Source organism: Heloderma suspectum, chromosome 1 (genome assembly GCF_057233095.1).
Source record: "Heloderma suspectum isolate Gila_16-S chromosome 1, 16-S_ref, whole genome shotgun sequence".
Taxonomy (NCBI): domain Eukaryota; kingdom Metazoa; phylum Chordata; class Lepidosauria; order Squamata; family Helodermatidae; genus Heloderma; species Heloderma suspectum.
In genome coordinates this window covers 82,045,101-82,062,457 of record NC_139458.1, presented here as the reverse complement: position 1 = coordinate 82,062,457, position 17,357 = coordinate 82,045,101, and the positions used below count along the sequence as shown (strand labels likewise).

At 44.5% G+C, this 17,357-nt stretch overlaps 1 protein-coding gene across 5 annotated transcripts in view; it reads right to left on the bottom strand.

The window, feature by feature from the left end:
• CKAP5 (cytoskeleton associated protein 5) overlaps positions 1 to 17,357 on the bottom strand; it is a 112,154-nt gene that overhangs the window by 15,384 nt on the left and 79,413 nt on the right. For all 5 annotated transcript variants that reach the window (XM_084849997.1, XM_084850031.1, XM_084850021.1 and 2 more), the window contains exons 36-40: positions 3,689 to 3,868; positions 1,854 to 2,041; positions 1,287 to 1,362; positions 542 to 730; positions 315 to 452 (exon numbers count right to left, since the gene is read on the bottom strand). In XM_084849997.1, coding sequence (XP_084706123.1) covers positions 315 to 452; positions 542 to 730; positions 1,287 to 1,362; positions 1,854 to 2,041; positions 3,689 to 3,868 — 771 coding nt within the window. The remainder of the gene's footprint in view (positions 1 to 314; positions 453 to 541; positions 731 to 1,286; positions 1,363 to 1,853; positions 2,042 to 3,688; positions 3,869 to 17,357) is intronic.

Here is a 17,357-nt window from a genome sequence, read left to right as displayed (position 1 = left end):
TGCTGGGAAAGACTGAAGGCAAAAGGAGAAGGGGATGGCAGAGGATGAGATGGCTAGATAGCATCACTGATGCAATGAATATGGACTTGAGCATGCTCCAGGAGAGAGCGGAGGACAGGAAGGCCTGGCGTGCTATGGTCCATGGGGTCATGAAGAGTCGGACACAACTGAACGATCACAAGGTGATCAACAGTAAAGGCATGACACCATACCAACTACAATACAGAAAGATTCCAATTGCGTGCTCAGCAAACTGACCAGTTTCACAGCCAAGGGCCATTTTCTTTTTCAGTTTTACAGTATGGAATACTTACTATGCGAGAAGCTCCTTTTTCTGTGCCTTTGTCAGATTTACTTCCAGTTTGGTCCAGGGAATGTTTCATCACTCTGCACAGGTGAGCCTCCAACTCAGACTCATTCTTGTTATCTATCATTGTTAGATGATCTAAGATCTAAGAAAGAGTGTGATACCTTTTAGAGAGAAACCTAAAAATATTTTAGAGGGCCATATACAGGTTGGGGTGAAGTTGCCTGCTCTCACCTTCGGTCCCTTCAGCTTGCACAAGGTGTGAATTAAGGTCTTCAATGTCCGTATGGGGAATTCACTCTTGCATTGCTTTAGTTTCTCCTTTGGAAACACCTTCATAAAGATGTGAATGTCCAACATGATTCGGTCCAAATTAATAGTATTGATAGTTTCAGGGAGAAGTCTTACCATTCTCCATAAACACTGGAAGAAAGAGAGAGGAAGGGAGGGAAGATAATATTTATAAAAGAAGCCAACCACCTAAAACAAAGCAAATCCCTCTCTGAACTTGATTTTTTAAAGCTTAAAATTAATGCCCATGAACAAACTGATATATAGTGATTATGCCCTCACAATGTACTGGGGTCAAGTATTTCTTAGTTATTATTAAGAGGAAGTTTAAGTATTTAACAAGCAGTTTTTTAAGCTTTGATTTGTTTAGCAAAATATGTCTGCCCGTAACAGGGTATCATAGTAAGTTGTATTCATACTGAAATCTCTTCCAGTGCAGCCACAACAGCCATTTTCTTTGCAGAATGGAGCACCAGACACTTACTGTAAAGGTTCCTCCTGGTATGGTGTGATGGAAGCATCCAACCATGGGCAATAGGGGAAGTTAACTCATTGCTGGATGTGTCCTCATCCAAACTGAGAAAGACCTTAGAGTATGACTACTTGCAATGTGTGGTCTTTCTTGCTAATGCATAATCATTATACAATAGGAAATTTCACAAAACAAAACCCCATTACATACACTCACCTTCATTACAAGTTCTGAAAACTTGGGAGAGCCTGCAGTTGCTAATAGACTATCCTGGAGCAGAACAAGCAGGGCACTAGGGAGAATAAGTGCAGTAGCATTACCTATACAAACTCCACAAATACACAGGGCAACACAGATTTGCTCTATCAGGGCTAATTCAGCTGCTTTCACAAGGCTATGCAATTTCTTGCACATTATCAATTAAGATATCAAGAAGAGGTCATCTTAACTGGTCAATACTTTCAATGAGAAGGCTGACCAGACTTTCAGATTTTTACCCTTATGCTATACAGATATGAAGAGGAACAAGCTCGTCTTAGTTCAGTCCTGAGCCTGAAAAGACAGCCCAACTTAATTTGCCTTGCTCAGCAACTGCAGGGATCAACGAGACATTGTTCCTGCTGGAAGACCTGATGAGGCAGTAAACTATTGCAAGGAAGACCAACAATATCTCATCAGGCATGTACTCAAACAGAACCATTCAGTTCTCCCACCAATGGTGGGAGGCTGTAGTGTGATGAGAGGAAGGACTTGTGTCTTGGATCTTGGCATAAATCTATTTACCTCAATATGTTGGTTTGGTCAGATTTCTCCAGAACTTTTACCACCAAGAGGTTGACAGATCTGATAACCTGCTGACCTTCTTCTAGATCTTCAACTCTTGAATCCAGCATTAAGGTAATGAGGCCATGCATCAAGTCCTTCAGCACACCTGCTGAAGCCTCCCTGGCCAAGCTTCCAATCTGGAATAACTGCCAATTGAATTCAAAGGTTACGTATCAGTCTCTCTTCTGGATAAAACACTGCAGTCTAGATTGCCCCTCTAGAGTTTCATTTCTTGATGCTATCTAGACTCTAAGGAGAAGTTAAAGGGAAATAACTTATATTCCTTATTGATTTGGGGATACCAAATAAATATTTTCAAAAGGGGAGGGGGGAGTGTAGTTTGACAAAACAAGCCATCACCATGCATCTATAATTAGGTCAGCATAATTGCTACAGAACAGTGTCTATGGAAACCGATTGTTCCAATATCTCTATTCTCAAGGGCCACTCTTATCCAGATAGCAGTTCAGGGGCTGAACAAGTTTTTGTGCACAAAACTGATCTTCTCTTGAATGGTCAGGGCATCTGTTATGGGATATATCTATTAAAGCATAGCTGGGACCATGACAGACAAAATCCAAGAAAGATGTAATGTTAAAAATGTGGACTCTTCTTCTTCCAACTTGAAAACATTTTCCATAAGAGTGTATGGTGGGGGAACGTTTAACTACACTTTAACATTTAATAAAGCTTCCAGTAGATAAATTTACTTTGGGGGCTGCTACATGGCCATTCCTGCAATATAGGAAGAGCAGATAATCTGATAAAAATGTACAACAGGCAATAAAATTTACTTTGGGGGCTGCTCCCAAGCCACAATCAGGTAGGAGAGAGGGAACCTATTGCAGTGTTGAATGGCCTCAGGCAGAAGCATCAGATGAGTCTGAGACATATTTAACGCATGAGGGAGTGGAAATTCTCACTCATACCGCCCCTTATGGCCATTTTTCAGGCTAGCCAGTGATGTGGGAAATTTGCTCTCATAAGATAGGCAATCCATGATTAATGTATACATATGGCTTTGTCCAAGTACAGGCAATCTTAACTGCTTGAGCTGTCAAGGCAAGAGCTCTGATAAGTCTTTTTGACGTGCTTTGAGGTCTTCAAGTGTCTTTGAAACCAGCTCCCAGAAACGATTGCATGCCAGAAGGATAAGCAGGCCCAGTGACATGTTCTCAGGTGTAGAATTCTGCACTAATCCACACCAGGCCCAGTAAATAGAAACCCAAAATTCTGTATGAAAACAAGGTAAATTTGCATGCTTGGATCTGAGGACACAACTGATTAGAGACAAAATCTGGAATAAAATGATGGGGAAAGAAGGTTGACATAAGGCATATCTAGATGCAAAAGGGACAAGGAGACTATCTAGACCTTGAATGGAATTTATCTATAATCTTCAGCTTTTGAAGATTTAGCAGAGAAATAGCTATAATGCTTTCAGACGTTTGTCAGCTGCCACAGAAGCCACATTCTGGGGTTGGTTTTTTTTTAGAGAAGAAAGCTCAATTTCAAGATTACAAAGGAAGCTACCTTAATTATGCATTGATCACAAGCATGCCATATCTTAGCCCTGTATTCTCCCCTTCCTCCCCCCAAATCTGTAGCAGTTCTGTTTGGCTTAAATGATTATTACTGTCATTATCCAAGAGCCCACAATCCATTTCATCACTGGTTAGGAATAAGATTGTTAGAATATTTTAAAGAGGCATCTGTACCAAACAAACTGCATTCAGTTTATCAGTTCTAGCGACTGAAGCTTCCTTCCCATTTCCTCACACCAGAAGCCTTACCGAAATCATGTTTCCAATTATGCAACTGTACAACTTGACTATCTCATCCTTGTCCAGTTTCTCATCAGCCATGTGAGTATTGTAAATAAGTCGGAGTTGCATGAATGTAGCTATTAGGAACTGGTCAATGTGGCCAGACATAGCTTCTGCTTTGTCCTCTTGTCTCAGAACCTCATCAATCTGCAGACAGACCCGACAGTTATTTTCCTCCGAACAGTATAGCGAGTTTGTAATACTGACATCAACTTATTTCCATATATACATAATATCACAGAGTTCTCCTCTTTCCTACTATTCCATTACTCATACTGTTCACTTCCTTAGAGAATCCACAACTTTGGACATTTACAACTCAAGCACATTGGAAGCATCAGATGCAAAGTCAGGTTGCTTACCTGTAACTGGAGTTCTTCGAGTGGTCATCTGTGTATTCAAACATATGAGCTCTGCGCCTGCACAGAGCCTCGATTCGGGAAGCTTCTATAAGTGAGGAATTTTTGGCAGGAACCCTTCCCGCACCATCCCACTGCGCATACTCTAGTGGGTTCTCACTCGAACCCTCAGTTCCAAGGAGAACTGGCCCGATTAAAACCAAGGAACCCCGGTACCAAGACCAAACTGAGACTGAACCGGGGATGGCGGGTGGGTTGTGTGAATGCAAAGATGACCACTCGAAGAACTCCAGCTACAGGTAAGCGACCTGACTTTCTTCTTTGTGATCTTTGTGCATCACACATACAGGCAAATAAATAGCTTACATACCAGGAGGTGGGTCAGTGTCTTCATCAAAGAACCTCGGACAACACCATCCGGCCAAATCAGCAGTCTCTCCTGGCTTGAATGTCGAGACGCTAATGCTTGACCAAGGTGGTGGTGGTGGTGGGTCGACCAGGTTGCAGCCTGACAGACATCTGGTATCAACACCCCCCTTTCAAATGCCACCGATGTCACTATCGCTCTGGCTGGGTGTGCTGTCACTGAACCAGACAATTCCAAGCCCTATACTTCATAAGACAGTTTAATGGATTGAACTACCCAAGATGCTAAGCGCTGGGAGGAGACGGGGAGTCCCTTCTTAGAACCCCCATAATAGATGAACAAGCACTGGGATCGACGAAATGATTCTGTCCTAGCTTTACAGAATGCCAAAGCCCTGCAAATATCCAAGGTGTGCAGTGCATTTTCAATCACTGTTGAGGGCGAGGCGAAAAAGGCAGGAAGAACAATATCCTGACCCAAATGAAAACTCGAAGCCACCTTAGACAGGAAAGCAATGTCAGGATGAAGTACGATTTTGTCCCTGTGGAAGTTTAAGTATGGATCGTCCACTCGAAGGGCACATAACTCTCCAGAGCGTTGTGCCAATGTGATGGCTACTAAAAACACTACTTTTAGTGAGAGAAGATGAAAATCTGTTGTAGCGAGTGGCTCAAATAGTTTTTGGGTAAGTGCATGCAGCACTACAGACACACTCCATGCCGGTACCGGAGGTTTTACAGGAGGAGCAAGATTTCTAACTCCCCTCAAAAACGGATGGATCAGAGGATGTGAGGAAACTGAGGGGACATTGTTAGCAAGATGGGAAGCCAAAATGGCTGCTATGTAAACTCTCAGAGAAGAACTTCTAAGTCCTTGCTCATGAAGCGAGAATAAAAACTTCAGAATATCCTGTACAGTACAACGGACAGGATCGAAGCCAGTGTTTTGAGAAAAAAGAGTAAAATGTGTCCACTTACTCACATAGGATTTTCTGGTAGCATGTTTCCTTGCTGCCTCAAGAACAGACTGGAGCGAACCAGGTAAGTCTATCTGATCTACTGCTAGATCCTCCACACCGTGAGATGTAAGGTTAGTAAATATGGATGTCTCACTTTGCCTCTGTCCCTGGACAGCAGTGCTGATGTCAATGGGAGCCGAAGATAGTCCCCTCTGAACCGATGCAGGCGTTTGGCAAACCAAGGCTGCCTAAGCCACCACGGTGCAATCAGGATGCCCTCTGCTTCGTCCTTCTCCATCACTCAGGTGAGTAGAGGAAACATCACCTCCAATTCCTGGCAAAGGCATCTCCGAGAGTCCTTGCACCTCTGCCCATTTGGCTGCAGAAACTGCAGCACACTGCATTCTCCTCCGATGCAATGAGGTCCAAGGAGGGGCGACCCCACCGATGAAACAGGCGGTTGCAGACGCTTGGACGAGCTTCCACTCGCGGGAGACTGGAAAGGAATGACTCAGAAGGTCGGCCAGGAAATTGTCTTCACCCGCAATATGAACTGCCGTAAAGGTGACGTCCCATGCGATGTACCACTCGAAGATTTGTATCATCAACCAAATCAATGACATCGAATGAGTCCCCCCCTTGTTTGTTGAGGTGGAATACCACTGTCGTGTTATCGGAAGCTATTTGGATACGATGACCATGAAGGACCACTTCGAAAGCCTTCAAGGCTTTGTCAACAGCAAGCAGCTCTAGGCCATTGATGTGACTGTTCGCCTTCAACCACACCCTTGTACCTTGAGGTGTTTGTAGTGAGTGCCCCAGCCTAGCATTGAGGCATCCGTCATGACTGTCAGCGTTGGGGTGGGAAGCTGGAAAGACAGGCCTCGTAAGAGGTTTGATGACACTGTTCACCAGTGAAGCGAAACCCTAATTGCAGAAAGGGGCCCTAGCCTGACTCTTCGGAGGTCTTGCTGCAGGTCAAATGCCCTGATGAACCAATTCTGCAATGTCTTCATGTGAAGGCGGGCATATGGGACCACCGCAGTTTTTGTACCATGTAGGCTTGTACAGTACGGAAGGCTAGAACGTCTGACACAAGATGAAGTAACACTTGTGCTCGATCTCAAGGAAGGAACGCCTGGCCTTCCAGGGAAACTATGGAAGCACCGATGTACTGCACAACTTGGGATGGCACCAGAAACGATTTCCCCGTGTTAACACACAAACCCAGGTTTTCCAACAACTCCAGCGTAAGCAGACAGTCTTCTGCAAATGGATCTTTCACTGAGCAACTAGAAGCCAATTGTCAATGTAAGGATAGATCTGGACCCCTTGAAGCATAAGATGGGCACACATCACGGCCATGCATTTCATGAAGACCCATGGAACTGTAGCGAGCCGGAAAGGCAGCACCTTTCACATAGGTAAGCAAGACTGGTAAGCAAGACTGTCAACTGTGAACTGGAGAAAACGTTGGCTGAACTCCTCTATTGCAATATGGAAATACTCATCCCTCAGATCGATGGTTACAAACCAATCTCCTCTCTGCAGCAAAGGCAGGATTGAGGTCATTGTAGTCATTCTGAACTTTTTGGGTGGAGTGAACACATTGCCCCCTCTGAGATCCAGAATTGGTCAAAGTCCACCATCCTTTTTGGGCGTCGCGAAATAATGGGAATAACCCCACCCTACCCGTGCATCTCCAACAGAAGAACCAGTCTGATTGCACCCTCTGAAAGAAGCTTGTCCACTTCCTCTAGCAGCAATGGGGACAAAGTTGTTTCTGCAATGCCTGAAAAAGGTGGAAGAGTGTCGAACTTGATTTTGTGACCTCGACGAATAATAGCGAGGACCCAGGAATCTGTTGTTATTTGCTGCCATGCTGGAAAAAAGGCTGCGAGACAGGAACCAAAGAGAGGAGAGTGGTCTGAAAGATGAGGTATTGAAAGCAGGCTGGCAAAGGACTTGATTTTGTCTGTTTCATCTTCATACAGCCCATTCTCCTGCAAGACGACTGAAAGTGTGACGTCGAGGCAAATTGACATTTTTGTTGAGAGGCTGGCCGCTGGCTTGTCTGACTATCTAGCTGAAGTCGAGGCTGGCTGAAAGATGATTGACGGTACCAGCAGCATTATCAAAAGACTGCTCGAGCCAGTGACAGTCCCATTTTTCACGCCGTGATCTTCGCCTTCTGGATAGTATCCATGGCCTCATTGGTCCTGGAGTTAAATAAACTTTCACCATTGAACTGAAGGTCTCCAATTCGGGAGCATGCCTCTTGTGTGAGGCCTGCCAATCTCAACCATGCATGCCATCGGAGTGCTATAGCTCCCACCATTGCTTTGGCGTCACAATTGGCTTGGTGCCAAGCGGGGTTAATTTGTTGCCTTGCGAGCTTAGTCACCTCAGACTGAAAAATACGTGCCAACTTATGCTGATCATCTGGAAGATAGTCACAGCCAATCTTCTCCCATAAAAAGAGTTGGTACCTCATCATGGCTGCTTGGTAGTCTGTGACCCTCAAACCAAGGGAGGCGGAAGAATCATAGAATAGTAGGGCTGGAAGGGGCCTACAAAACCATTGAATCCAACTCAATGCAGGAATCCAAGTCAGAGCATCCCTGACAAATGGCTGTCCAGCCTCGTCTTGAAGGTCTCCAGTGTGGGAGAGCCCACTACCTCCCTAGGGAATTGGTTCCATTGAAGTATTGCTCTAACAGTCAGGAAGTTTCTCCTGATGTTCAGCCGGAATCTGGCTTCCTGTAACTTGAGCCCATTATTCCGTGTCCTGCACTCTGGGATGATCGAGAAGAGATCCTGGCCTTCCTCTCTGCGTCAACCTTTCAAGTACTTGAAGAGCACTATCATATCTCCCCTCAGTCTTCTCTTCTCAAGGCTAAACATGCCCAGCTCTTTTAGTCTCTCTTCATAGGGCTTTGTTTCCAGTCCCCTGATCATCTTTGTTGCCCTCCTCCAAACCCATTCCAGTTTGTCTGCATCCTTTTTAAAATGTGGTGCCCAGAACTGGACACAGTACTCAAGTTGAGGCCTAACAAGTGCTGAGTAGTGGGGAACTAGTACTTCCCTGGATTTGGAAGCTATGCTTCTATTAATGCAGCCCAAAAGAGCATTTGCCTTTTTGGCAGCCACATCACATTGTTGGCTCATATTCAGCTTGTGATCGACAACATTTCCAAAATCCTCCTCGGTGCAGAACTTGGCATTTATCCCTATTAAATTTTATTCTTTTGTTTTCAGCCCAGTGCTCCAGTCTATCCAGATCACTTTGAATTTTGTTTCTGTCTTCCAAGGTATTAGCTATCCCACCCAATTTTGTGTCATCTACACAATATATACACCTGCCCATTAAATCCAATCTCCTGCCCTCCCTGTCTACTGGAGAAGAATGGCCTCGATTAGCTCTTCCCTGCGATGGCTCTAGAATAACCAATGGAGTAATCTTTACTCCATCTTTACATTAGATGGAGGATGAGTAAACAAAAATCTCACATCCTTCTTCTGAATCCTATACATGGTCTTCAGTCTTTTAAAAGTCAGAGTCATGGAGGAAGGTGCTTTCCAGGAAAGCTACACTGTATGGAGTAAGGTCGGCAAAAAGGGAATTGCCACTGGAGCGCTGGAGTCGGTATGAAGGACATCGAATATTGGATCTTTGACTCTCTCTACCAGTTGTTGAGTCTCCAGGCCTAATGATTGGGCCATTCTGGAGACTTGCTCAGAAAAGTGTCCCATGTCCTCTGAAGGCCCACTGCACCGTCAGGTGATGATAGCTATAACGGAATGGACGAAATCAAGTCAGAATGGCAATCCTCCCTTGGGGAACAAGAGGAGTCCGTCCGAACCTGTCGCTCATCGTGTCTAGGAGACTCTGCTTGTGAAAGCGGAGAAGATACTCTGTGCCCATCAGCTTTGTGCATCTCGGATGGTTTGGGATGACTGAAGAGGGAGTGGAGAAAACTGAGGAGCAGGCAGCGGCAATACAAGAGGAGGCAGTGGTGGCATAAAAACTTCTGCTCCTGACAGTCGAGCTGGAGAAGAGTACTCCTGGTGATGTCGCGTCACTCCCTGATAGGGATAATGATGATACGGATGGTGACGACAGTAATTCCAGTCATCTCAGTCATGGCAGTGTCTCGGCGGAAAAGACCAATCCGATCCTCGATCCCAGTCAGAATGGGGAGATTGTGATCTCTCCCTAAAATCCATTCACCTAGGGGCAGGCGCCCTGTTGCCCTCACAAGAGTAGGCCGAGCAAACTGATTGCAGGGATAACCCATGGTTCTGCTCCCATACTGGAGCCTGCTTAACATCCCCTTGATCCCAAGTCAGTGTTGAGTCTCTTATCTCGCCTTCTGAAATGGAAGCCATCAACACTGGTACTGATGTCGACACCGAAGGTGCGGAAACCATTGGAATTGGCAAATCCAACACTGAAGGAGTCAGCAAACAATTGGGCGACTTAAATGGAGAAGCAACTTTTTAAAAGACTTTTTCCTTTTTCTTTTACGCTTCCAAATAATGGGAAGATCTTGCCTTTTTTGATTATTTTCTTTCCCAGAGTGGCCATCAAAGATCAGCCCAGGGTTGGCAGGTCAGAACAGCCCATGGCTAGTGCTGGAGTTGACTGAGAAGGTGAAGTCACTGACTTCTTGACAATATCCTCCCAAGGAGGCTTATCTGCGCCCTTAAGTCTCGCTTATTGACCTATCTGTCCCTGACGCCATAGATTTCCTAGGGGTGTCTGCTGCCAGCCTTCTCCTAAAGAATTGCCTTGAGTTTGTCGGCACGGTTTTTCCTAGCCTGCTTGCTAAATGACATGCAATGGTGACAGGCCTCCACAATATGCCCTTCACCTAGGCAAAGTAGGCACGGCGAGTGACCGTCTATGGGAGGCAGTTTACCCCCACAACGAACACACTTTCAAAAGGGGCCTTAATGGCCATATGCCTTAAGGCGATGCGTGATCAAATAATCACCTATAATGACGACAAATAAAAATAAATCAAAACAGAGAACTGTAAAGACAGAAGAACTAGAAGAAGAAAAAGAAGAGAAAGTAGGAAAAAAACAGTGAAATCCTCTCAGCGCAGTCTGAAGACCAGGGAGCCCCTTCAGTCAAGTAGTGCCACAATGGTGGTCGACAAAGAACTGAGGGTTTGAGCGGGAACCCGATAGAGCATGCACAGTGGGATTGTTGGGGAAGGATTCCCACCAAAAATTCCTCAGCTACAGAAGTTTCCCGAATTGAGGCTCCATGCAGGCACAGAGCTCATATGTGTGATGCACAGAGACCACGAAGAAGAACATCTGGGGATGTGTAGTGACAGCACTAGTGGTACAGAATTTTAATTAAGAGTGTATTAGTGTTTCTACAATCACTCCATTTTCTTCATTCATGAAAACTGCTTCAATTGCAACACAGAGCATATAACTTCCCCAGTAAAAGTTTTCATAATTAACATCCCAAGGCATCAGATGGTGCAATACAATCAACTTCATGCTGATGAGAGGTATTTCAAAATTAAAAAATAATTGAATGAAAACCAAATGACTCCAGAGAAGGAACTGGTCAGTGACTTTCCAGTTCCTTTCATTCCTACAATTCTAGTAAATGCTATAAAAACCGTAGTGTCACCAACATTTTCTACAGGAGCTCAGAATTAAAGTTACCAGAGATGTCGTCTTCCTGGTATGTTTATTATGTATTCTGCCCAAATGTAGACAACTGTTGGATTTAACCTTCCCATAGCAGAAAAGTGACTGATTGATTTGGTCTCTTGTTCCCAGGAGAAAGGACATCACCATGCATTCCTCAACAGTGATAGCAAAGGATCACAGGTTAGCAGCTAAAATCCTCCAAAATATCAAGAAGGAAATAGCTTAGATCAGAGAAAAGAACTTCTCCTTTTGGGGTACGGAACTAGCACATATATCAGAATCTAAAAGTAAGTGTCCATATGTCATTTACTGTATAGTATGGCTACCTCTGTGTCTTTATGACAAGGACTTCACTGAAAATTATTTGCAAGACAGCCACTGGGTTCGACTTTTATCGATTCTTAGTGAACCCTGTTATATTCACTTGGAATATATAATATTCACTTGGACATGCATAGTGGTAGGACACTGAGGGGAGGGGCATCAGATATTTTAAAATTATTATTCCTCACTTGGCAAAGAGACAACAATCAGCTTCCTTCAGACATATGCACTCACACGTATGGGTTCTGTAGAGCTTCCTTTAGAACATTCCAGAATTGAGCTTTCTTGCTGGGAAACCCAAATCCATCTCTGCTGCACATACTTAAACTGCACTGCACAGGCTATTAGGGAGGTTTTGAAGGCCCTAAGGGCTTTCAGAACTACCAATAATTCTACAGCGTTGGTGTACAGTTCCAGCTTCTTCAAGTGCGACATGCCGCAAACAGTTGATAACACAGCACGCACCCCACCCTGTTCTTGAAGCGTCCATGGTGAGGATATGAAAGGGTGGGGAGGACTGAAACGCACCCCTCTCAAGAGGCTGTTAAAGTCTGTCCACCACCGTAGAGACAGCGGTACAAGACAGAGCAATAGAAGCATGCTTGGGGTCTTTTACAGGAAAGAATATATGGAGGAACTGATTCTGGAGTGTATGCATCCAAAGATGTGCAAAAGGTGTCACAGCCATAGCGGAAGCCCTCAATCCTAGAAGACTGCACACATGTGATGGTAGGGTGGAGGTGTGAGACAGTGTGACAGCCACAGCAGCTAATCTTGACACACTGTTGCCAGGGAGATAAGCCAGTCCTGCTCATGAATCTAGGGATGCTCTGACATACTACAGCAACTGAGTTGGCTGGAGGTGTGATTTGTCCAAGTTGATGCCTTCCAAACCGAGCAATGTGATATCCATGTGTTGGGTGAGCATACATTCAGAGAGTCTGATGAGCAACCAACTGTCAATGTAGGGGAATACTGTTCTCCTCAAGAGACAAAGGTGTGCGGTCACCAACACCATACTTTTTGTAAACATTCTTGGAACAGCAGACAGACCAAAAGGCAGGACCCATAATTGGAAACACTAGTGACCCAAGGCAAAATGGAAGTATCTGCAGTGGGATGGCATGATAGAAATGGCAAGGTAGGCATCTTTCAAGTCTATCAAGGTGAAACAATCTCTTTGAAGCAGCAGCAGTATATTGGCCAAGGTTACCATATGGAACTTCCTTGTCTGAATAAAGTTCCAAGATCTAAAATGGGACAAAGGCCCCCATCCTTTTCAGTGAAGTAATAGAAATAGAACACTTCCATCTCCTTTCCTGGTTGCACCCTCTTGAGAGCTCCTTTGTAGACAAGGATTTGCTGTTCTAACAAAGATGATGGCATGGTCAAACAGAAGACTCTATCCAGTGGAAGAGAGACAAACTCTATGGTGTAGGTGCTGCACACAATTGTGAGGAACCAGGAGCCCAAAGTAAGAACTTGCAATGCATCTGCAAAGTCACAAACCTGGGACCTAAAGGTGGTACCCTGTGATAAGAGGTGGTCTCATAAGAAAAGACACTGCTTAGAGTGGTCTGTTGTCTTACAATGAGACTAAAACTGGGGCTTAGGTTTCAAGAAGAAATGCTAAAATCCCTGCAACAATTGCCAAGAAAAGCTATTTCCTGGGAATTGTGACATCTGTCTGCTGGATGATCCCCTGGTTCACTACGGGAGCCAGGAGAAAATGGACGGCTGGTGTATGCTGATCCCCATCCAATGAGCCAGAGTGTACATCTTCTGAACCCTATCTAGGATGTTGCCTGTTTTAGTGTTAAAAAGACCTTCCCCAAAGGGTAGGTTTTCAGTTGTTGTTCTAGCTTCCCAGGACAAACCTGCCAACTGCAGGCAAATGTGTCTGTGAATGGCAATAGAGCCTACTGTTGCCTTCAAGCTGCAGTCCACCATATCTTTAGCAATGTTATTTTGTTGTTTAGCTAGCTGGTAGGCCTCCACATGCAACATTCTTACTATCTCTCTGCTCTTCAGGTAAGGTGCTTAAAGAAAGTTGTAGCCTTCTCCTATTAGAAAAACTGGTATTGCCAGTTTTTCTTATAGGAGATTGAGCACTGGGGAACATTTTGGTACAAGCCAGGCCTGTACAAGAGGGATAGGCTCCACGTGAACCAAAAGGGAACCAGACTGTTGGCGCTAAACATAAAAAAGGTGGCACAGTAGCTTTTAAACTAAGCCCTGAGGGAAAGCTGAAAGGAGCTGGGAAGCATCCGGTTCGGGTTAAATCATCCCAAGGGGATGAAGATGAAAATTTTTCTATTGCCCAAATGTATAAGGGGAGGAAATAGGCCATGAGTATATGGTAGAACATGATAGCCAATCAAAGAGGCCTAACCTGCACATGCCAGAGGCATCTAGGGAGGGACACTGTGTATAGGTGTTCCTATGCAAATGCTAGAAGCCTCCCGTCAGTTCTTGCCAGCTAACCACAGGTGGTGGTGATAACTCCCTATCTGATAACAGGGTTGTAAACCTGTCCAAGGCTGAGCAAGGGAAAAGGACACTGAAGTGGGAAGCATCACCGATTCATTCAAATCCAAGGAGATGTGGCAAAGAGAAGTCCGTTTCCCAGTCCAAATACAACACACAAGGGAATATGAGCAAGGCAGGGGTTCAGGCTCAGAGTCGAGGTGAGGGTGATGAGATCCAGGGTGTGACAACATTGCTCTCCTGCAGCCTTGCCCCTGTCTGCTCCTGCCTTTTAAATGCAGCAACTTGAAGCAGCTGCATGTAATCAAACTTCTTGCTTCTGAAAGCCTGTTTTAAATGGACAGAGGCCCACCTACGTTGTTCTCGTACATGCAGCCTCCTATGCCCTGGTGGGGTCGGGGGTGGTTCGCCCTCTGAATCCTCTGAGGAGGCTGCAGCTGAGCAAGGAACCTTCACAGGAGGTGAGGGGGCTCGGGCTCCTTCTGTGCTGGTCCCTTCTCCTGTGTTTGAAGCCTGCCATTCTCATTCATCCTCAGAGGAGTCTGAGCCAAAATGGGAGAGTTGGAGTGCTTGGTTTTAAAGGAGAACCTAGACATACTGGGTATTACAGAAACCTGGTGGAAATGAGAGAACCAGTGGGATATGGTCATCTCTGGATATCAACTCTACAGGAAGGACAAGGAAGGGCGTACTAGGGGAGGCACTGTTCTGTATGTCAAAGAGGGCATAGCGTTGAGCACACTAGAACACTTAAAAGGGGTAGACTTTTCCACAGAAGTGCTGTGGGTGACAATACTGGGCTCCAAAACTATTTTATTGCTAAGAATTTTCTATTGTCCCCCAGACCGGAATGTTCATGTTGACCTTGAGATGGAAAACAAAATCAGGGAGGCCTCCAAATGAGGAAGTGTTGTAATAATGGGTGACTTCAATTACCCCCACATTGACTGGATAAATGCATTTTCCAGTAACAACAAAGAGATTAAATTTCTCAATGCTCTGAACGACTGTGCCCTAGAACGGTTGGCCATGGAATTGACCAGAGGGGAGGCGACCCTGGATTTTATAAGTCACGTCACCCAGGACCTAGTACAAGATGTAAATGTTGCTGAACCAATTGGAAATAGTGGCCACAGTGCTATCAGATTTAATATATATTTAAGTGGAAAATTGCCAAGGAAGTCCAATACAGTCACACTTGACTTCAAAAGAGGAAACTTCTCTAAAATGAGGGAACTGGTGAAAAGGAAATTAAAAGGGGGAGTCAAGAAGGCTAAATGCTTGGAGGTTACTCCAAACCGCAATAATAGAAGTTCAGCTAGAATGTACACCACAGGTTAGGAAAGGTAGCACAAAGTCCAAGAGGTCACCAGCATAGTTAACGAGCAGTATCACAGAAGCTATTAGAGAAGGCTTCTTTCAGAAAATGGAAGACTTCCCCAAATTAGGAGATCAACAGGGAGCACAAACTTGCACAAAGGAGAGGCAAGCAGACAAGAGATGCAAACAAACATTTTGAGGAATACATTGCGAACATTATCAAGGCCAACAATAAAGAATTCTTTAAATTTATCAGAAGCAGAAAACCATGTAGGACCATTGGATGACAATGGAGCTAAAGGAGTACTGAAGGAGCACAAGGAGATTGCAGAGAAGCTGAATGAATCCTTTTCATCAGTCTTCACTGCAGAAGATGCAAATAGTGGTGACAAAAGATGAAGTTCTCAACCTTAATGATAAATTGAAAGCAAATAAATCACTGGGCCCAGATGGTATCCATCCTAGAGTTCTTAAAGAACTCAAATATGAAATTGCTGATCTTTTGACCAAAATATGCAACATGTCCCGTGCCTTTGTACCAGAGGACTGGGAAACTGCCAGCCTAACACCAATTCTTAAAAAGGGGATCCAGGAAATTACAGGCTGGTTAGCTTAACGTCTGTTCCAGGTAAGTTGGTTGAAAGCATCATTAAAGATAAAATCAGTAAGTATATAGAAGGACAAGCCATGCTGAAAAAAATCAACACAGCTTCTGCAAGGGTAAATCCTGTCTCACTAACCTTTTAGAGTCCTTTGAGAGTGTGAATAAATATATAGACAGGAAAGATCTAGCAGACATTGTTTACTTGGACTTCCAACAGGCTTTTGACAAGTCCCTCACTAAAGACTCCTGAGGAAACTCAGCAGTCATGGAATAACAGGGGAGGTCCACTTATGGATCAGTAACTGGTTAAAGAACAGAAAGCAGAGAATAGGAATAAATGGTAAATTTCCCCAATGCAGGGAGGTCCCACAGGGATCTGTATTAGGGCCAATGCTTTTCAACTTGTTCATAAATGATCTGGAATTAGGAGTGAGCAGTGAAGTGGCCAAGTTTGCAGATGACAACAAATTATTTAGGCTGGTTGAAACAAAAAAGGATTGTGAGGAGTTCCAAAAGGATCTCTCCAAACCTGGAGAATGGGCATCCAAATGGCAAATGTGGTTCAATGTAGGCAAGTGTAAAGTGATGCACATTGGGGGGAAAATCCCAACTTGAAGTATAACCTGATGGGATCTGAGCTGGTGGTGACCAATCAAGAAAGAGGTCTTGGGGTTGTGTTGGACAACTCAATGAAAATGTCAACCGAGTGTGCAGCTGCTGTAAAAAAGGCAAACTCCATGTTAGGCCTAATTAGAAAAGGAATTGAGAATAACACTGCCAATATCATACTGCCTTTATACAAATCTATGGTGTGACCACACTTAGAATACTGTCACCATCATCATCATGGCGATCACTCGTGACCGAATAAGATTGTCTTCCAAAGACAGAGTCTATATAGATAACTCTTTAATACTGTGTACAGTTCTGGTCACCATACCTAAAAAAAGGATATTGTAGAGCTGGAAAAGTGCAGAAAAGGGCAACTAAAACCATCAAGGGGCTGGAGCATCTCCCCTATGAGGGAAGGTTACAACAGCTGGGCTTCTTTAGCTTAGAAAAAACAAGGGTAAGGGGATACATGATAGAGGTGTACAAAATTATGCATGGTGTAGAGAATGTCACTAGGGAGACATTTTTCTCCCTCCCTCAAAATATTAGAAGAGGGTCATACCATGAAGCTGACTGGTGGGAGATTCAGGACAGATAAAAGGAAGTACTTCTTCACACAGCACATAGTTAAACCATGCAATTTAATACCTGAAGATGTAGTGATGGCCACTAATTTGGATGGCTTTAAAAGGGGGTTAGAGAAATACCTGGAGAACGTTATCGATGGCTACTAGTCCTGATGGCTATGTGCTATCTCCAGTACCAGAAGCAGTGAGCCTATGTACACCAGCTGCTGGGGAACATGGATAGGAGGGTGCTCTTGCACTCATGTCCTGCTTGTGGGTTCCTGGTCAACAGCTGGTTGGCCACTGTGTGAAAAGAATGCTGGACTAGATAGACCCTTGGTCTGATCCAGCATGGCTTTT